The sequence below is a fragment of the Dama dama genome, chromosome 1 (genome assembly GCF_033118175.1).
Source record: "Dama dama isolate Ldn47 chromosome 1, ASM3311817v1, whole genome shotgun sequence".
Classification (NCBI taxonomy): domain Eukaryota; kingdom Metazoa; phylum Chordata; class Mammalia; order Artiodactyla; family Cervidae; genus Dama; species Dama dama.
In genome coordinates this window covers 54781043-54801511 of record NC_083681.1, presented here as the reverse complement: position 1 = coordinate 54801511, position 20469 = coordinate 54781043, and the positions used below count along the sequence as shown (strand labels likewise).

Sequence of the window (20469 nt, the reverse complement as noted above, 5' to 3'; positions counted from 1 at the left end):
CGACGTGCCAGGGCAGCGAAGGGAGAAGCCCAGGACCACCGGGGCCGCTCCGAAACAGCCAGGGATAGCCTGGAGGCCTGGGTCCCGGTGCGCACCCGCGCGGCCCCCTTCTCTCTCTGCGCGCGTTGGGCTGGACACGGATCCCCTGCCGTGAGTCCGCGCTCGCCTCTCTCCGCGTGCGGCCCTTCTTTTCCCTACCCTGGAATGCTGGGCGCCTTAGGGGGCAGCCCACACTTTGGGAAGGGGTGGGGGCGAGGAGGAACAGTGAGCAGAGTTTTTTATCTCTCTTCCCCCCGCCCCCTCCCGGCATATCCAGCCGATATTTTTCTTGTTCTCAGGAGCGTGTGGGAAGAGAGGGCTCAGTTAGACTTAAGACCCCAGCTGAAGCACCACTCCTGCTTCCCCGCCCCCAGTGCCTTAGAGGGAGCACCACTGGCTTGGGAGAACTCTTTGGAGGAGAAAAAAAAAAATGTAATTCAGAAGTTTCTCCCTGCCTTGCCCTGGGTCATGCCACAAGGTCCCAGAAAACAGTGGTATTTAAAATGTGTGTGTGTGCTCTTAAGGCGCACACGTACATGCACACACTACGCAGGTAGATGTAATACTGGGAACTTAGGGAGAGGGGGCTCAAAATACCTGCAGACTACCGGAGACTGGAAAGACCTCAGGAGATGCGTGAAGTCCAGGCCCTTGTTTTTATAAACTGGGAAGCTGAGGCTGGGCTGGTGGAAGGTCCAAGGTCAGACAGTCAGATGAGAACACCTCCTTTTGGGTCAAGCGCCCCCCACTAAGGCGCCTTCTTTTTCCAACTCCCCAAACGCTTTAGGAAGAAATCCCTTTGTCTGCTCCTCCCCAGGGAGGAGGGGCTGGGACTGTGTTTGTCTCCGGACTAACGCCAGGTGTTGGTAAATTTGGGAGAAGCTGGGAAGGGAGTTAATGAGGTGAGAATGAAGAAGGAGGGGGGAAGAAGAAATAGAGAAAAGGCGGAGAAAGCGACTCTGCGGCCTGCGGGAGGGGTACGGGTACTCCGCGGCCCCAGGACGCCGCCTGGCGGCCAGAGGCGGCATCCCGCCGGCCCCGTGAGCTTCCCGACTTAGCCAAGGCCAGGCCGCCCCGCCTCGGATCCGGCCTGGGCACCATCCGACCCTCCAAGAGGTCACCGCTAGAGGAACTAGGAAACTCAGGACTCTGAGTAGCCCTCACTGCACAAAGACATTTGCCATCCCCTTTCTCATCCTCCCCGTCACAGCCTGAGAAACTGATGCCCCAGAGCAAGCCCCCATTTCCTTGTGTTCTCACGGTCCATGATCTCACCCAACACTGGGTAGACGTGAGAGTAGACTGCCACTCGTTGGCTGAACAATCCCATTTCACATCTCCAGGCCTCGGTTTTCTCATCTGTGAGATGGGGGCAGTGATAGTACCATCTCCCAGGGTTGCTGGGAGGAAACAAAAATCGATCGCGTTAGATTGATGTTCTTTTTAAAAGGTGAATTGTGTCATAATCACAGTTTGAATAACAACTGTGGTCCCAGGTTACGGAGGGGGTAAACCGAGCCCGGGCGGGGAAGGAGAATGCCCAAGCCGTCAATAACTAATATTGCGGCGATGAGAACCCAGATCCTGGGCGCGGTATCTGCTCTTCCCATTGCCCGCCTGCACCCTCTGCCCTCGACACCTTCCGTCGCTCTCTAGGGCTGTGTGCCTGTCCTTCTGTTCAATTTCTCTCAGCCTCGCTCTCTGAGGTTCTCTCTCCCTCTCGCTGTCTCTCCGCCTGGTCTCTCCTGAGTCTTTGATCCTGTGGCCCCTTTCTCTTCTCGCCGCGGGCGGCTGTAGGTGAACACGCCCTCGGCCGCGCTCCCGCGGCACCTAATTTGAGCCAGACGCCGGCAGCGTCCGGGACTATGTCGGGCTGGAGGCGACGCCCGCCGCGCGCCCGGCCTCCCCGGGCCCCAACCCCTCCTTTGTAATTTGAATAAGACGCCCCCACCCCCCACGCCCGTGGCCCCCGCCCCACGCGCCGCCTTAACCCGCAGCCTCTGCTCTCCCCGACTGCAGGCGGCCTGCGCGCAGGACGAGCGACGGCGGCCGGGAGCGCGGCTGGACTTCGGCGCGGCTTCCCCAGGGTGAGACCCCCCTGCGCGCCCGCCGCGCGAGGATGAAGGCGCGGCCGCAGGTCTGCCAGGCGCTGCTCTTCGCCCTGGCGCTCCAGACCGGCGTGTGCTATGGCATCAAGTGGCTGTAAGTAAGCGATCCGCGTCTACGCAGATGGGCCCCCGAGGGCGGGGCAGGCGGAGAGTGTTAAGGGGTCCCCTGGATCGGGCCAGCTTACTCAAGACCGGGGAGCAGAAGTAGCCTGGGGGCTGTGGGCGAGTCACCCTTCTTAAGCCTCCTTTTCCTCCTCTGTAAAATATTGTCCTTACCTGCGGGAGGAGCGAGACAGGGCGTGGAAGGCGACGGAATTGCTCTGTCCTGTGGCGCTGAGAGTTACGCAAGACCTCCACCCGGACAGATGGAAAGAGCGTGGTCGAGGGGCTCAGTCTTAAGGGTCTGTGCCCTGCACACAGGGCCTGCTGGGTATTACGTTCCTTGTCAGTCTCCTGACCCTAGCTGGAGGTCCTCAAACAGCCCCGACTGCCCCACCTGCGTGACCTTGGGGAAGTGTCTCTCAGCTTCTGGCAGCCTCGGCGTCCTCCTTTGTCAAAGGAGGGGAAGAGCCTCTGTCTCACTCAGGTCAGATGAGAAGGGGCTCATGAAAGAACCTCCTTAACTGTCAGATGCTCTGCACATGTGAGAAGACAGTCCTTTAGACAGAAATTATTAATGGAAGGGTAGGTGGGAGAGAGACTCCCTTCCATCCAGCAGCAGGGAGTGCCTGCTCTATGCAGGACTGTGAGCAGTGAGGGCAGGCAGAGAGGAGTAAAACCCAGCCGCTTCCTGGAGAAGCTGCCCTCTGGTCTGGAAGAGATAAGCCCAGGCTGTAAATAACTCCCAAGTGCTCCAGGAGAGACCAGTGCAGTGTTGTGGGACTCAGAGCACCCGGTGCGGGGCACGTATTGGGACCCTAGGTAGATTTTGCCAGGGTGGTGCTCCTAGGAGGGACCTGAGGAATCTCTGTAAGTTTGGCGGGTCGGGGCAGTGAGAGAAGGGCCCTTTGGGTGGAGGGACTCCCTGCGTGGTTGAGTTCCAGGTCGGGGGCGGGGAGCCATGCAGATAAGACAGACAGGGGACAGATTATGGAGGTTGGGGAGGGACTGTGAGGAAGGTTCGTGGATTAGCTGGAAAACAGGGCGATAGCGGCTGGGCCACCAGCAAACAGTCTTGAGGTCACCGGCCCTGCCTCGTCTGGGGCTGAGTTATTGATTAATTTTCCTCTGAAGAGGGGAACCCCATCTTTTTGCATTTCTTGTTTGCAAGGAGAAGCCTGGGCTCAGCGGCTTCCCAGCCTAGGGTGGGGTGTGTGTGTTTGTGGAGGTGGGGGGGGGGGGTGGGAAACACCAGTTTTTCTCAGCTGTTCCTGATTAGTTTTGTGAGAAATCAGCCACTTTCCTCCTTCTGCTGGTACCTGGCACTGCCCCAGTTGGTGAGAACCTCTGATCAGGTAGCCCAAGCCCTTCTTGCCCACCACTAACACTGTACAGATAAGGAAACTGAGGTCCAGAGAAGGAAAGGCATTGTTAAAGAGCACAAGGAGCATCAGAGGCCAAGAACTGGGCTTGCCACTAGCATGTTGTGGGGGACATTGCTGTCATTCCCTCCAAGAAATGTGTGACTTGTGAGGGCCCCCAAGCTGGCATGTGGCTTGGTAGGGTCTGCAGTAGATGGCTAGTTAAGCCCAACATCCATGCTATCGCCACTGCATAGCCTAGGCTGCCACAAAAAAATGAGTATACCTCAGTGTCCACCTTAAAAGCACTTCCAGCCTCTTGAGGGAAATAGACATATAACGATATAAAGTGGACTTTGGGATGTGTCCTAGGAGAGGGGGCATGGGAGCCCAGAGGAGGAGTGGTTAGTCCCACGTAAGGGAGGTGACTTTGAGCCAGCCTTCAAAGGATAGATAGGATTTCAATGGCCATGGATGGAATGCAAAGCAGGCATCCTAGGCAGAAGGAACCGCAGGGACAGGACTGTGTGTGTGGGGAAACAGAGAAACCAGGAATTACAGGAGCTTACTAGTAAATCCCCAGAGCTTTAGACATTTAACTTTGATAATACTCTTGTGAAGTAGGTGCCATTCTTATCGCTACCATTTTACAAATGAGGAAACTAAGGTACAGAGAGGTTAAGTAACTGGTCTAAGGTCACACAGCTAGTTAATTAATGGTGGATGTGGGATCAGAAGCCAGGCAGACAGGCTCCATGAAGCCAAACCTCTTTGATAGTGGTTAAATTGCTGGAGCTGAAGATACAGGAGGAAGCAGGAGAAAGAGTGGAGTTTAAGAATAACTCTGTATGTGTGTGTGTGTGTGTGTGTGTGTGTGTGTATGGCCTTGCAGACCATATAGCAAGGTCATATATATATATATATATATATATATATATGGCCTTGGAATATGCCAGGCACTATTCTAAGTTCTTGATGTGTGTTGTTTCATCTGTCTCCCAACCACCATGTGAAGTGGGTTCCGCCATCTCCCTCATTAAACAGAAGAGGAAGTAGAGGCTCAGTGGGTCTTTAATGAACAGGGTGTCACAGCTGAGGCCGCAGAGGCAGGATTTGGACTTAAGCTGCCTGGCTCTGTTTCCTCTTGGTCTCCGGGAGCCACAGCAAAGTTAGGAATAGAGAAGTGTACAGGGGGGATGAAAAGCTGGGGGTCCTGAGGCTGTGCCAGGGGACCCTGCTGCCTTGGGCTTTGGAAAGTAAGCTGAAGAGGAGAGGGGAATTTGACATGGGAACTGAAGGTAGATGTGGCTGAATGACCCAGAATGCCCACCTATGGGGACCTGGGACTCAGCCTGAACTTCCTGCAGAGTGGGGGTAAGGAAGAGGGGGTAGAAACACCTGGGGGAATCCCTCCCCTACCTCACCTCCCACCCAAGCCAAATGGTGGGAGACTCAGACCAGAGAGTGTGGGGAGAACCTTCTCTGGCTGTCTCAGGGGCAGAGAGGATGGTTCCAGCCTTCTCGGAGCCTCTGGAAGCAGCCCCAGGGTGGGTGGAGTGGCCCCAGTGAGCATGCTGCTCACTCTGGATCAGGCCTCTCGAGGAAGAGTCCGAAGAGATTCGGAGGGACACAGCTGCCGCAGAGAGGCTGGGAGAAGCACCAGACCTGAGTCAGGAGACCTGAGTCCCAGCCTGAGCTCTGACAGTTCATTAGCTGTGAGCCGGACCTCAGGCAAATCAATCACTTGAGCCTTTCTGAGCCTCAGTTTCCTCATCTGTACAATGGAGTGAAAGAGCCCTAGCCTGTGATCTAGGAGTTCTAGCCTGGGTCTGCTTCTGATTCTCTGATTGGCTGCTTGTGTACAGGTCTGGGCAAGCCCTACCCTTCTCTGGGCCTCAGTGTCCCCACTTGCACAATGGAGGGGGGGGACACTGAGGCTCGAAGAGGGTCGGTGACTTGTCCAAAGTTGAACGTTAGATGAGCAGCTGAGCTGGAGCTGAAACCCAGGTCTCTGTGCCCCTCACCACCACCCCACCATTCCCAGGAGAGCCCCAACTCCTGAATGAGAGAGACCTCAGCCATCCCCACGGCCCCCTGGCATAGGCCTCGCCTGTGAACTCTCTGTTCCCTCCTGTCCTCTCTTCCACCTTCTCCCCCATGCACCCGCCCCCAGATAAACCAAAATGTTTTCAATTAGGGGTCTGCTGCAGTGAGGCAAGCCGGACAAGATGTCCAGACGGGTAACTCCCCCGCCTCCTACCCTAATCCTTGATTACCTCCCCAAGGGGGCCTTAGTTAGAAACGGTCATTACCACTAATTACCAGATGACCGCATCGCCCTCCTCTGGAGTGGAATCCGCTGCCTCCCGCCTCCTGATCTCCCGGTCTGCACACTCCCGTGAGCCGGCCTCTCCCAGCACGCTGCAGCTGGCCGCTCTGTCCTGGCTGCGCTCTCAGCAGCCCCGTGCCCACCCAGCACCTCCAGGGTGGTTCCCATTTGTCCTCCGCCCTCCTGGGAAGGCTGAGCCTCATTGTCCACGCCGAATTCCCCTCATAGAACCTCTCTCACCACCAGCTGGGGAGGTGGATGCTTGATGACTTCAGAGATGGACAGACTGACCTAGAGTGGCTGATCCAGACCCCAGGAGTTCAGAGAACCCCTCCTGGGAGCCGCAGTGCCCGGTACTCAGGAGTTACCTGAACTGAGCTCCCCAGGAAAAGTCTGAGCTTGTGTTATCCAGTTTCTGAGCAGGAGCCCAGGGAAAGGACCTGGAAGACAGCCACCCTGCATGCGTGCCTGCTGTATGCCCAGTACCGTGCTGGGTGTTTTCTCATGTATCTCCTGTAATCGTTCCTGTTGTGAAACAGAAAACTGGCTCAGAGGGGAAGGATGGAAACTGGGCAAGGGTGATGGGCAGAGTGGGCTCAGGGCAGGCTGAGTGTGGACAGACCCCAGACCAGTAGGGAGGGGACCCAGAAAGGTGGCATCTGGAGGAGGCCGAGCACCCAGGCGTTGGACTGCCTCAGTGTCCTCCTCTGTTTAAAGTGAGTAATATTCTCCCAGGCCCCTCCAGACATTGTGAAAATGGGATGAAATGAGAGGCTCTGTAAACTGGAAACTGCTGTGTCCATCTGGGACAGTGGGTCCATGTGCATGGACAGTGTTTGCTGGGTGGAGGCAGAGAGGTTTTACCAACCAAGAAACAGGCTGAGGTGGCGGGTTATATCTGCCCCTGTGTGGTCACCCCTCACCCATTACGGGCTGCAGGAATTCAGGCAGCAGGTTCCTCAGGTATCCTGGCATTGTCAGGATCAAGCAATCAGGCTTGAGGTCTGCCCCAGATACTCCAGGTTTCTCGGCTCATGCCTTGCAAGGAGGCACAGGGATGGGTCAGGGATGGCAGTGAGGGAGAAGCCCGAGTCACCCACAGTCAATCTCAGACAGGCTGGGTTGTGCCACCCCAGTGTGGCCCCCAGGCCGTGCTCACTTGCCCTGGCTCTGCTTCCCAGGCCTCTGGAAAGATTTCTATATTTTGGAGTGATAGGAGCATGGCAGAGAGAGGCAGGAGGAAGCCAACTAACCTACTAGTACCTATAAGCACATATTATTTCACTTGGCCCCTGCAAGGCCTCCAGGAATCCCCATTTTGTGGTTGATGCTCAGACAGTGGCAGCGATTTACCCTAGATTGCGCAGGACGTAGAGGCCAGAGCTTGAGTCCCAACCCGGGTCTTCTGACTCCCTCTGGTCCAAGATTCAGGTGGCAACAAGTGAGGAATTCCATTTATGAATACTCCAAATGCTTTCCAGCCATTATCACATTTAAATCTTAACCATAATCCTTAGAAGTAGAATTTATCATTTCCTTATAACAGATGAAGACCATGAGGCCCAGAGAGGTTGAGTAACTTACCCAGGTCACACAGCTGTTGCCCAAAGCCTGAGCTCTCCCCTGGGCCAGTCCATGAGCTGGAACATCTAGGTTGCCTTATAACTGGTGACAGGTCTGTGCAACTGTCTGTTGAGGGGCTCCTTGAGGAAAGGATCTATATCCTTCACTACCAAATGAATCTGGGAAGAGTTGTGCTTAGTAAATATTTCTCCCAGAAGCAGATCAAGTTCATTTTTTCATTTAGGCACAGGAACAGGGGAAGGGCATTCCTGGCACCAGGAGAAGTCTGGACACAGGCGTGGTGTCAGGGTAGTCCCTGTCAGAGAAGCTAGGAGTCTGGTATGGTGGATATTTCAATATGTGGGGGAAAAAGGACAAGAGGCTGGAGAACACTGGGGTGGTGGCAGGCTTGCCACCTGAGTGGCCGTGAAGTCAGAGGGGTGCCCTTGACCTTGACTAAGTAGGTGCAGAAGGCTAAGGTGGGAAGAGGCCACCAGTGCAGTAATGTAGTAGATTTCATCACAGGGCACTGGCCATGGTGTGTCAGCCCTGGACAGAGCATGTGACACGCCAGAGTTAATCCCCCAGACAGTACTGAGAGGGGAGAGGTTACTTGCCTTGCTCAAGGTCATGGGGGAGTGCGGGTGACGGAGGCGGGGGTGACAGGGCCAAGAGTCTGCCCAGGCCTGTGCTGTTCTTTGGCACTGGGCTGCCTCCCTTGGGATCTCAGCCCAGGGGCTCAGGAATCCAGGCCTTGTCAGGTCTCAGCCCTGACCCTGGATGAGGTGTGTTATGGTCCCAGCAAGTGAGACACACAGCACCCAGGCCTGAAGGCTGGCCCCTGCTTTCCCCTTGTCCCTCCAAGGTCTCTGCTGGATTTCTGAGGACCAGCTGGCCCTAGGGTAGGGACCAGGTCTATGTGGAACTCTTTAAGACTGTGGGGTCCCTCTAGCCTCCACTTAGAGGAGGTGCAGCCTGATGCAGTCTGCTCCTGAGAGAGGGCCTGGGAAGAAGGTGAATCCAGGATGGTCCCCTGGTCCTAAAGTCTTAGAATTTCAGTGCTCAGAGCTGGGATCTGGGAAGCTCAGAGGTCCTATAGCATCATCAGGGTTCATAGGGAACCCTCTTGGTCAGCATTCCCAAAGCATGGATGAGGTTAGGACTCTTTAAATAAAGGGTTTTGTGCTCAGCAGACTTGGAAGTTACAAACCAAGCCTGTTGCTTTACTGCAGGACTTCTCAGGGCCTTTAAAATGGAAATATGCATTATTATTCTTCAAGAGGGGATATAGTATATCACATCCCCAAAATGTGCTTGACCATGGATCCGCTTTTTCAGAGTGTCTCACTGGAGCCTGCTCTGGGGAATACAGTTTACAGGTACAGACACTGAGACCCAGAGAGGACAGTGATTTATCTAAAGTCACACAAGTTAATGGCTGTGTGCTTAGTCACTCAGATGTGTCCAACTCTTTGCGACCCCATGGACTGTAGCCCGCCAGACTCCTCTGTCCATGGGGATTCTACAGACAAGAATACTGGAGTGGGTTGCCATGCCCTTCTCCAGGGGATCTTCCCAACCCAGGGACTGAACCCAGGTCTCCTGCATTGCAGGTGGATTCTTTACTATCTGAGCCACCAGGGAAGTCCAAGTTAATGGCTAAATCCTATTTATCACAAAATTGAGTGGCTTTAATCTTTTCATAAATCCCTTGCATGTATGTGGGATTTTTACAGCCTAATATATGGCTTTAATAATTAATGAAGCCAAAATGGGAAGCTCCTCACACTGTGCATCTAGTAAGTGCTCAATTAATAATGTATATTATGCTGATGACTGTAATCTAGCATCTAGCATAGTGTCTGGCTCAGTATTGAGTGAATGTTGCATAAAAAATAATAATCCACAGCTGTGTGAGGACTAAATAAGGCAATGGATGTGAGTGCGTTGTGAACTAGAAAACTGTTAGTCTAATTATAATAAAGCCTAGGTAGGGTGGGGGGAGGGTCACAATCCTATGTTATGAATGAGCGCCTCAGGCCCAGAAAAGGACAGGGACGTGCCCAAGGTCACACAGGGGCGGGAGGGAGAGCCATTACCCTGCTGGGGATGGCACTGCTTGGCCTCCTGCTTTCCCAGCTCCTTCCAGTAAAGGCCCCAGACCCACTGAGAAGAGGCTGGGGCCATACAGTGGGTGGAGGCAGCAGGGTCCCTCTCGGCCCTGACTCCCTTTTCACTGGTGCTGCTTTCTGGCCGTGTGCAGGGCCCTGTCCAAGACCCCGGCGGCCCTGGCGCTGAACCAGACGCAGCACTGCAAGCAACTGGAGGGCCTGGTGTCGGCGCAGGTGCAGCTGTGCCGCAGCAACCTGGAGCTCATGCACACCGTCGTGCACGCCGCCCGCGAGGTCATGAAGGCCTGCCGCCGGGCCTTCGCCGACATGCGCTGGAACTGCTCCTCCATCGAGCTCGCCCCCAACTATCTGCTCGACCTGGAGAGAGGTAGGGGGCCGGCGGGGCCTGCTAGGGCCTGCGGAATGCGTGCGGGTAGAGGTGGATGAATTCAGGCATAAATATATGTATGTTTAGATAGGTGGCTGTGTTCATGGATGGATGGATGGAAGCGTGATGGGTGGATGAGTGAATAACTGGATGATGGATGGATCCACGGATGGGTGGGTGGATGAATTAATCATGGCCATGGGTGTTTGGGCGTGAATTGATGAATGGATGAACATACAGGGAGTGCGGGGGAGCCTGGATGACAGTACAAATGCATGCATACCCCTCATACCTGGACAAAGGAATGAATGATGCAGGGAGGCCGGTGGGCGGGGTGGGGAGTCTATAACAAGAGTGCGACTGAGCCCACCCTCAGGGCAGACAGGTGTGCCACATGGTAATTCTAGACCAACCCGACTCAAAGTGCTGTGAGAGGCCCAGAGTGATACAGGGACTAAGGAGCGTCTGTGGAGAAGACTTGCTGGAGGAGGGGGCTTCTGGGGTGGATTGGGGTGGGGGTTCCTGTGTATCATAAGGAGGCCTTTGAAAGGCAGGGGATCAGTTCTGTCCCCCGCACAGTGACAGGTCATGTGTGTGCAGCACTTTACAAACATAGCCTCCCTTCTTCCTGAATTATCTCAACTCCAGAGAGGCCTGTGAGGTAGGTATATCATTACCACTCTATGGTTAAGGACACCAAGGCTTGAGAAGGGCAGTAACTTGCTTGGACCTGAGGCCAGGACCCCACAGCCAAGGCACGTTGGACTCCATCTTAGTTGTTAAGACTGCTGTAACAAAGCCCCACGCTCTGCGGGGCTTCTCACAAGGGGAGAATCATCTCCATCCGGAGGCTGGAAGTCGGAAGTCAGAGTCAGGGTGTCCGCAGGGCTTCCTCTGAAGGCACAAGGGGGAAGACTCATCCCTGCCTTGTCTTCACTTCTGGAGACTGCTGCAGTCTGTGTTCCTTGGCTTCTAGCTGCATCTCTTCCGTCTCTGTTTCGGTCACATGGCCTCTGCCCTATATGATTCCCTCTTCCTCCAAGGACCCCAGTTGTTGTATCCGGGCCCACTCTGATCCGTCTAATGACCTCAGCTCAGTTACACCTGCAAAGACCCCATTTCTAAATAAGGTCACGTTCACAGGTACCAGGGGTCAGGACTTGACCATATCTTTTTAGGGGACACCTTTCATCCTGCAGCAGGCTGTTTGCTCACCTGTCTTTGAGGAGCTCAGGGATGGGGCCCTCAGTGCCTGAAAGCAGTCCCTAACACTGGGTGTGGGGCGTGCAGTGTGAAAGTGCAGTGTGCTGAGCGTGTGAGGGTGTGCCGGTGGGGTTGCTGGCTTTTGGGGCTTCACGAGTGAGTGTGCCCGTCAGCTAGTCCATTTGGGGGAGGATGGGGGGGGGTGACAGATGAATGGTCCTAGCGCCACCCTCCACCTGCTGCATCCACTCGCCACCACTGTCCCCATCTGGCCCCAGAGGAAGGTGGGGACTTCAGCCCTGGGCACGGTCCTATGCTTGGGTCGCTCGCCCGGGTTGACCCCGCTCCTCCCCACAGGGACCCGGGAGTCAGCCTTCGTGTATGCGCTGTCGGCGGCCGCCATCAGCCACGCCATCGCCCGGGCCTGCACCTCCGGCGACCTGCCCGGCTGCTCCTGCGGCCCCGTCCCAGGTGAGCCACCCGGGCCCGGGAACCGCTGGGGAGGATGTGCGGACAACCTCAGCTACGGGCTCCTCATGGGGGCCAAGTTTTCCGATGCTCCTATGAAGGTGAAAAAAACAGGATCCCAAGCCAATAAACTGATGCGTCTACACAACAGTGAAGTGGGGAGACAGGTAACCACCCCCCCACCCACCCCCCCCCAGATGGTTGTGCTTATGCCAGTTGGCCCGGAAAGGGGCACCCGGTGGGCCCCAGTGGAGGGGGTGGTGGGGGGACGGGCCCTGATGTGCCCACACTGATGTGCTCCTGGCCTCCCCTGACTCTTCCCTTTCCAGCGGCTTGGGGCTTGCCTGGCTTCTTCTCCTCCAGGGGGTCCACTGGGGTTTGGGTTGGAGAACGTTGGTGGAGCAGAAGGAGCGCTAAGCTGGGAGTCAGGAGCTCTAAACTCACTGTGTGACACTGGACGAGTCACTTCCTCTCTGCCCTCAGTTGTTCCCATCTATAAAATGGGGTGGGCAGTGGAGAAGGGAATGGCAACCCACTCCAGTATTCTTGCCTGGAAAAGTCCATGGACAGAGGAGCCTGGCGGGCTGAAGTCCATGGGATTACATGACTGAGCATGTGTGCACGAAGGTGGAGGGAGATGGGTTGGTAGCAATAAAGTGGTAGAACTAAAAAAAAAAAAAGGGGGGTGGGGTGGGTGGGTGCTCTCTAGTCCTCATTGTCACATTTCCTCAGACTCCTCCTCCGGGGCTCGGGGCCAAGGCTGGGCGTGAGAGGAAGCATGAGAGCGCAGTGGGCCATGGAGAGCTAAGGGCCGTCTCCTTGGATCTAATGGGATCTCTCTCCCAGCTCAAAAACCCACCCTAGCCTCCAGAACATGATTTCCCCTCCATGTATTTCATTATCAGTGTTGCTTTAATTCCTCACCTCATTGTAGAGAAGGTTGGAGTGAATGCATAAATGAATGAACGGACCTTTTTAACAAACTTTATGCTCATCTGTGTGCCAGACACTGTGGTGGGTGCTTGATTAGCTTTCTCTCCCATGGTCCATGAAACCACATTGTGAAGAAGTACTGTTATCCCTCCTTGCAGATGGGGAGCTGATCCCAGAGGGGCAGAGTGTCAGGTGTGGATGAATCTCATGACCTCCTCCCTGCAGGCCCCTTAGGCCCGTTGTGCAGAGGCCCCAAGTGAGGCAGAAGGAGCTTAGGTGGCTTGGCCAAGGACACACAGTGCGATGGAGCCCAGGTCTATGGGATTCCAAGTCTAGAGGTTTCCACGTCCTCACCTTCCTGTCTCTCTGATCTCCCTTGTGTAAGGATTCTAGGACGTCCAGGTGGTCTTTGGACAGTTGGGGAAACAGGTCAAGTCACCCTGTGGTCTATAGCAGAGTCTGGCTAGGGACCGAGAACTTTTCTGCCTCCGAACCCTGTGGGCTTGCTTCCCACAACCCTTGGAAACCCACTGGGAGCCCTTCACCATCCTCCCGCCCAAGAACCCAACCCCACTCCTGCCCACAGGCAGGCCCCAGCCTCATGCTGCCATGGTCACACGACACTGGCAGCCATCCCATCCCGCAGTGCAGTCCACTCAGGGTCCTCAGCTTTGCGGGCACCTCAGACCTATCCCGGGCCCTGATGCCCCAGAGCTGGCCTCCCTGGGACCATTCACAGGGGCCCGGGGGGGTCAATGACAGCATGCCCCGCCCTGGCACGGAGGCCTCGGGAAGCCGGGCCCTTCCTGCCCTCTGAGCTGAGGAGCTGAGTGTGGTTTACTTTCCTGGATGACTCGGAAGTGCCTCGTGCCCTTGGGAAGCCGAGCGTGCCCTGCAGTCAGGTTCATTTCATTGTGTGCTCTCCACAGGCTTTGCTGAGACAGTTCCAGCCTCTAGACCCAAGTGGACTCCCTCACTCCCCACTTTCCGGCACTGTGAGGGGTAGGGAACCCTGGGACCTTGACCAGCTTCCTCACTAACTCCCCATGGGATTTGGAGCAAGGCTCCCTCCGTGTGCCTCAGTTTCCCTGTATTTTTGATGCACAGACAGGCCTGGGAGACCTAACCCTTGCAGTGGCGCCCACAGGGCAGGCAGGAGGGCAGAGGGGCCCCAGTCCTGTGTGCAAGGGGGCGGGGCTTAGACTGCAGAACTGGAAGGCCTGCAGAAGGCGTCTCGCTCACACCCCTCAGGTACACAGGGAGAAACTGAGGCCTGCAGAAGTCAGTCGCACAGAATCATCTCCAAAGCCCCGGCTAGAGTCTCCCCAGGCGCCAAGTCCAACCCTGCCCACCATAATTCTTACTTAGACTGATTTTTCAAAACCAAATATTGATTTAACTTTAGTAGTTCACAAAACGCTTTCATATATGTCATCTTGTTGAATCCTTTCAACGACTCTGTAAGGTAGCAATTACACACCTGCTCAGCGCACATGAAGACAGGTGCTGAGTGATGATGCGGCAACAGGCAGTCTCGGGGACGGCCAGCCCCTAGCTCCCACCTCTTGCTTCTTCTCCTCTCCCTCCCTTCCTTTTCTTCTCCTGCTCACCTTTTTTCAGCAAGCATTTTGTGAGAGAGAAAAAGCAGAGCATGTGAAAAGCCATGGCTTTCGGAATTGCCTTCAGAACTGGGTTCAAATCCCAGCCCAAGATCTCCTAACTGTGTAGCTTTGGGCAGGAGACTCAGCCTCTCTGAGCCTTCATTTCTCTTTTTTAAATGGGAAAATTAATGATATCGCCCATGAACGACTTCTGTGATGATGAAACCATTTGAAGTGTGAGGGCAGTAGGTACAGGTAGGTGTATGAATGGCATCATTACCCCTGCGAAAGCCACTCTCTTCCTGCCCCTCCCAGCTGCCCTCCAGGGTTGGAGGAGGAGCTAAGGATCTACCCTGCAGCTTGAGAGCAAAACGCCCTGTCCCTTGTCCCTTGAGGCCTGGAGCAGGCAGTGACTCCCTGAGAACACTGGCAGGCGGAGGGGTGGGGCCAGGGCCCAGGGCAGGCAAGGGAAGGAGCCCCACCACCCAGCCCAACGCCCTCCCCCTGTCCGCAGGCTCTGCGCGCCTCTCTGGAAATGAAGTGTAAGTGCCATGGGGTATCTGGCTCCTGCTCCATCCGCACCTGCTGGAAGGGGCTGCAGGAGCTTCGGGATGTGGCTGCCGACCTCAAGACCCGCTACCTGTCGGCCACCAAGGTGGTGCACCGACCCATGGGTACCCGCAAGCACTTGGTGCCCAAGGACCTGGACATCCGGCCTGTGAAGGACTCGGAGCTCGTCTATCTGCAGAGCTCCCCCGACTTCTGCATGAAGAATGAGAAGGTGGGCTCACACGGGACACAGGACAGGTAAGGGCCTGCCGCCACCCTGGCAGGAAAGGCCAGCCATGTGGGGCGTGCCCCTTCCCAGCTCAGGCCCGGGCACACACAGTCGGTTGGGCTTCAGCTGGCATTTGGGGAATGGAGTCCCTGCCTGGTTGAATGCTGAGTGGAGGTGTGGGATCCCAGGACTCCCGGCAGAGCTCCTGGGAGAGGCTGTTGTGCTCCTCACCAAGGCAGGGGCTCCTTGGGAACGGAGGCTCATGAGAGGTCCCTACCTCACCTGTTCCCTAGTGAGGGAGACAGATGGGAAGAGTCAGTGACTGTGCGGCAGACAAGGGCTAGGAAAGAGGCTGCCTGACATAAAATAGGTCCTCAGTAGATGTCTGTCAAATGAATAGGGAAGGATCATGTCACACAACCTGCTGGTTGGACAAATGAACTGAGGCATGGGGTGGGGCAGGCAGCAGGCAGCCCCCGTGGCCACACCCGAAGTCTGCACAGCGTGGAGGCAGGACCAGGGCAGGCTCGCTCCAAAGGGGCAACAGGAGAGCGAGGCCGGCCTGCATTTTGTGGAGAGGGTGCTCCCACATCCCCACCTACATCCACCCCTCCCAGACCCTAGCTCTGTCTTCTAGCCGCCCCCTGCCTCCCCGCCACCCTCCCATTTCAGAGCCAGGCCTGGGATTCCTATAGCAAGGCCTGTCCTAGAGGCTAAAGCTAATCCAGGACTGGAAAAAGGGAGGAAGCCAGTGGGGAGCACAGACCTCCTGGGTGCCAGGAGGGGCTGGTGAGAATTCAGGGGAGCAGCTCTTTCCCGAGATGGTTCAGGAGGAATCCATTCCTAAAATGCTATAAAGAAATAGTTGTGCAATCAAATACACTGGGAAATTCTCTTTGCAAGGCACAAGAACATATTAAAGGCTCTGAGGAATCCTGCAGTAAAGGATCTGTCTAAGCCTCTGTTTCCCAGAGGTGTTTGGCTATGGAACTCTTTTATTAAGGAGCCCCTAATAGCATTCCACAAGACGAGTGTTCTTCGGGGTTAAAAGAATATTGAACCAGAGTGAGGGTGTCTGAGAACGTGTCTGGCACATAGTTGGTGCCTGGCCAGCTTTTGCTTCCTCCTCAGCCCACGTTCCTGTCTCTAGGAAAGGGGGGCTGCTTTGGGGGGCTCCCTCCTCACGGGCCAGGGCAGCAGGCTGTAAGAGGAGGCCCAGGCGCCCATCTGGAGGCCAGATTGAGGAGGTCAGGCAGAGTGAAGATGGAACCAGGTCAGGCCAGAGAGACAGGAAGGAGCGAGAGTCTAGGCTGAGGACCCAGGGTGGGTGTGATGAGGATGGGGTGGGGGGAGGATTCTAGAACACACAGGACCTGGGGAAGCCCACTGAGGACCCCAGAGCAAAGAGGGGTTCTCCCTGGAGCCCTGGGGCGGCTGTGCCTGTGTGTGTCTCAGGAAGGACAGTTCCCACCCTGATGCCACAGCTTTCTAGAGGAGGGGACCTTGAACAAATCCCTTCCCTTCCCTGAAGCTCAGGGTTGTCTTCTGTGCCTTGGGGACCGTGCCACACACCTGGAGGGTTGGTGTGATTCGAATCACACAGCCCCTCCATGCTGGGCGTGATCAGTGCCCTGGGAAGGGTTTGTGAATGAGGGGCTCCCCCCACCCCCTCCCTGAGGCTGCCAGGCCTCTTCCTTCCGAGCTGTCGCAACTCTGCCCCAAGGACTTGCCCCCAAACTGTTGATGAGGAGGCCCCTTCCCACAGCACCAGCAGCTACCCTTGCTTTCTCAGAATGCCATCCCCCCACCCCCCAGTTTCCTGCCACGCTCAGCCCTCAGCCATTCTTCCAAGGATGGGCCTTGTTAGACAGCTGTATGGGCCAGCTTTTTCTGCAGTAACAAACTGCCCCGAACATCTCAGTGGCTCACAACCACAGACACTTTTTACATCCATTATATGAGGCTCTGGCTGGCACCAGGGGTGGGGAGGGACATCAAGTGCTCAGATTGTGACAGAGGGAAAACGGGGATCCCGGAGGGGCCCTGACTCAGCCTGGACAGCAAGGAAGGCTTCCTGGAGGAGGGGAAACATGAACTTTACTAGGTTGGGGATTTAGGGGTACAGGGGGTTGGATGGAAATGAGCTTTGTTAACTGTAAAAGGCAGGTGCATAGGTGGTACACGTTAGCTGGGTCCCCTAGCGGGGCAAGATGCCCTCCTCAAATCCAGCCTGGTGAACTGAGGCCCCCTTAGTAGTCCCTATTCCAGTCTCTGAAACCTGCTGTATCCCCAGGCCCCAGCCTCCCCAGATCCCCCCTCACAGGCACCATTATAGTTCTTGTCTGGGTCTGAAGCTGGAGGCCAGATTTCAAAAATTGCATGTCAGGGACCCAGAAATAAAGTGAAACCCTTTCCAGCACCCTTTCTTGGTCTAGAGACCTTCAGAATAAGGCTGAGAGGGACTAATGGTGTTGAATGACTAAAAAAAAGCTCAGAAAGGTTAAGTGACTTGCCTGAAGTCACATAGCCAGTGAGCAGAAGAGCTTGGGTTTGAACCCAGGTCTGCTGGCTCTGGGCATATGTTGTTCTGCTGTTGCTTCCTGTCTTCTCCCTCCTGCCTGGAACTGCATACAGCCCCCACATGCAGTCTCTTCCTAACTCCCCCTCCAGGCGATCTCTCCTTTCCTCTCCATGGCTCCTTTCCAGCTCAGGCCTCAACTTCTTTTTCTCAGCCGCTGTCCAGCCTCCTCCTTGGCCTCCCTGCCTCCAGCCTTGCTGCTTCATCCATCTGTCACCCACCCCCCCTTACATTAGGTCGGGTGTTTGTTCTCCTTGCCCTCACCACCCTATGCCCTCCCTTCTATCTGAGATTCCTACTCATCTTTCATGGAATGGCCTGGATGACCCCTCTCCCTCCAGGAAGCCTTCCTGAACTCTCACAGACCTGGTGCTCACCCTATGTGATGCTGGGCAAGTCCTCTGTCCATTCTGTGTCTCAGTTTCCCCATCAGGAAAGATGAGGGCTGGGTTTGGTCATCCCTAGGGCTTACTCACCTGGGACACTCTGGGATTCCTTGGTCCACGTGGCTGTGGGCACCCAGCTGCTTCCCATGACAACACCTCAGCAAAATGCAAGCCCAGCTAGATGAAAATGCAGACCTGCACAGACGTTTCCTCACTAGACAGAAGAACCGATGGCAGGACAGAAGAACTGATGGCAAGGATATTTGGGGTTTATAGGGACCTTCAGTGTCTTCTTTACCCACATGAGTGATTCGTTTCTTCGTGAATCACTTCCAGCCCAGGGATTCTCTGCCTCTTAGGGTGGGGAGAATGAATAAGCACTGGACTTGGTTTCAAAGGACCCCTAAGCTTGAGCCCTGCTTATCCGCAAACCCTCGTGAGACTTTGAGCAGCCCTCTGCCCTTTGCTGAGCCTGTTTCCACCTGTAAAGTAAAGTGGGCATAGCAATTCCACTGGCCCAAAGACCCTGCCCGCCTCCAATAAGATAAAATTCTGGAGGGAAGCACCTGATTCAGAGGGGGCAAATGATTGACAGACCCTCTGTCTCCAAGAAGAGAGTGCCAGGTGCTCCCTGTGCCTCACGTCCGATGCCATTTGTTTCCGAATTTATCCTGAGATTCTAAAAGTGAAAACGATTTTTGTATTTGTTAGAATATAATTAAGGATTAAATATGAAGGTAGAATTACTTTAGTGGTTTGAGACATTTTCAAGTATTTAGAAGTAGAAGGTATAGGAAAAGAGACAAAGGAAACAGAACACCCCCTCATTTTAATAAACATCTACTAGAAATATAGGGAAAAGTGAGAAGGAACCCTGGGAAAAAGAATTTAAATTCTCCAAAGACCAAGACACTGTCCAAGAGGGACTGAGGCAGCAGCCGTGGCCGGAGGAGAGGTGGGCTGCCTGGCTGGGAGTGGGGGGGACTGGTGAGTGATGGGGGTGCTCACTGACCTCCCCATCCCCCTCCAGGCAGTGCAACAAGACCTCGCATGGCAGCGACAGCTGCGACCTCATGTGCTGTGGACGCGGCTACAACCCCTACACAGACCGCGTGGTCGAGCGCTGCCACTGCAAGTACCATTGGTGCTGCTACGTCACCTGCCGTAGGTGTGAGCGCACCGTGGAGCGCTACGTCTGCAAGTGAGGCCACACAGCTCCTCGGGGACCCCCGGAGCCCAGCCGGGGGGCCGGAGACACCCCGTGGGCTTTGGCTTCTGAACTCCAGATGCCGAGTGTGGAAGGAGGCTTGTGCTTTGCCTCCACTTGGAAGCCGCCAGGAACAGAAGGCTGGGCCATCAGGGAAGGAAAGCCAGGACATCAAAGGAGACCGACAAGATTAAAAATAACCTGGCAGCCCGACCGAGGCTCCGGAGTGCCCACTTGCTGCCTTCCCGGCGGGTCTAAGGAGCCAGGGGTGTGGGTTTGGCAAGACTGGTATGGACTCAATCTTTCGTAGCCAGAGACACCAGCTTCCTGGGAAGTGGGAGGTGAGCCTGTCCTCACCAGAATGTTCTGTAGGCATAGCCCTTGAGACCCCCGACCCACCCCAGGGTCTGAGCCTACTGGGCCCACCACAAGGAACCACTAGCTTGGGTTGTAAATGTTTTTTTGTTGTTGTTTTGTTTTTCTTCCTCTGGGATGTGGGAGCTACAGAAATATTTATAAAACATAGCTTTTTCTTCGGGGTGGCTGGCTTCAATTCCTCTTTATATATTTTATATATATAAATATATATATATGATGATCTATATTTTAAACACACTCTTTAAACAGCTGTTTGAAATAAATGCTGAGAACCCCAGCCCTTCCCTGCAGTCTCTGGCCTCCTCAAGTGAACTCAGAGGATCCCGGGGCTGGTGGAGTGATCTCTCCGGTTTCTAGGCAAGGTGGCGTCTTATTGATGTTTCCCGCCCATGGCCCCCCCATCCATTTCTGGCCCCAATCTCCTTGTAGGATCTCCAGGTCAAGGGCGACGACAGACGTCTTGAAACCCAAACCCAGCTGGCAGACTCTTTGTTCCTCAGGGACACACATGAGGGTGCGCATAGCCTGGCAGTGGCCTCAGACCTGCCAAGTGGCTTCAAGAGAAACCCTATCCAGGCACTGGGAACACAGACCTCAGGGAGGTGGTGGCAGACCCAGGCTCCAGCTAGCCCTGGCAGGGTTTCTTTGTGACCATGGGGAAGGCTTTTCTCTCCCTAGCCTCAGTTTTCCCATCTGTAAAGCTGGTGGTAAAGGTGGTGTTTGGGAAAGGCCCCCAGCTTCATGCCTGGACCAGTGGGCATGGCGGCAGTGGCCGTGATTGGAGTCTTGTTCTGGTTTGAAGGTGGAGCCATCAAGATTTGTCCTTTTCATGGTTGTGGGGCGTGAGGGTGAGGAGGACAGAGAAGGACTACAAGTGTTTTGGCCGAGTGCTTGGAAGCATGCTGGGATGGGGGTGGAGAGAGGACTAGCATTCAGACT

General features: G+C 55.3%; 1 protein-coding gene across 1 annotated transcript; it reads left to right on the top strand.

The window, feature by feature from the left end:
- The first annotated feature begins 2058 nt into the window (after window positions 1-2058).
- On the top strand, window positions 2059-19798 carry WNT11 (Wnt family member 11). The gene is made up of 5 exons (XM_061150682.1): window positions 2059-2241; window positions 9763-9998; window positions 11559-11836; window positions 14718-15010; window positions 18976-19798. The coding sequence occupies exons 1-5, from the start codon at window positions 2159-2161 to the stop codon at window positions 19148-19150; spliced, it is 1065 nt and encodes a 354-aa protein (XP_061006665.1). The 5' UTR covers window positions 2059-2158; the 3' UTR covers window positions 19151-19798.
- Window positions 19799-20469: the final 671 nt, after the last annotated feature.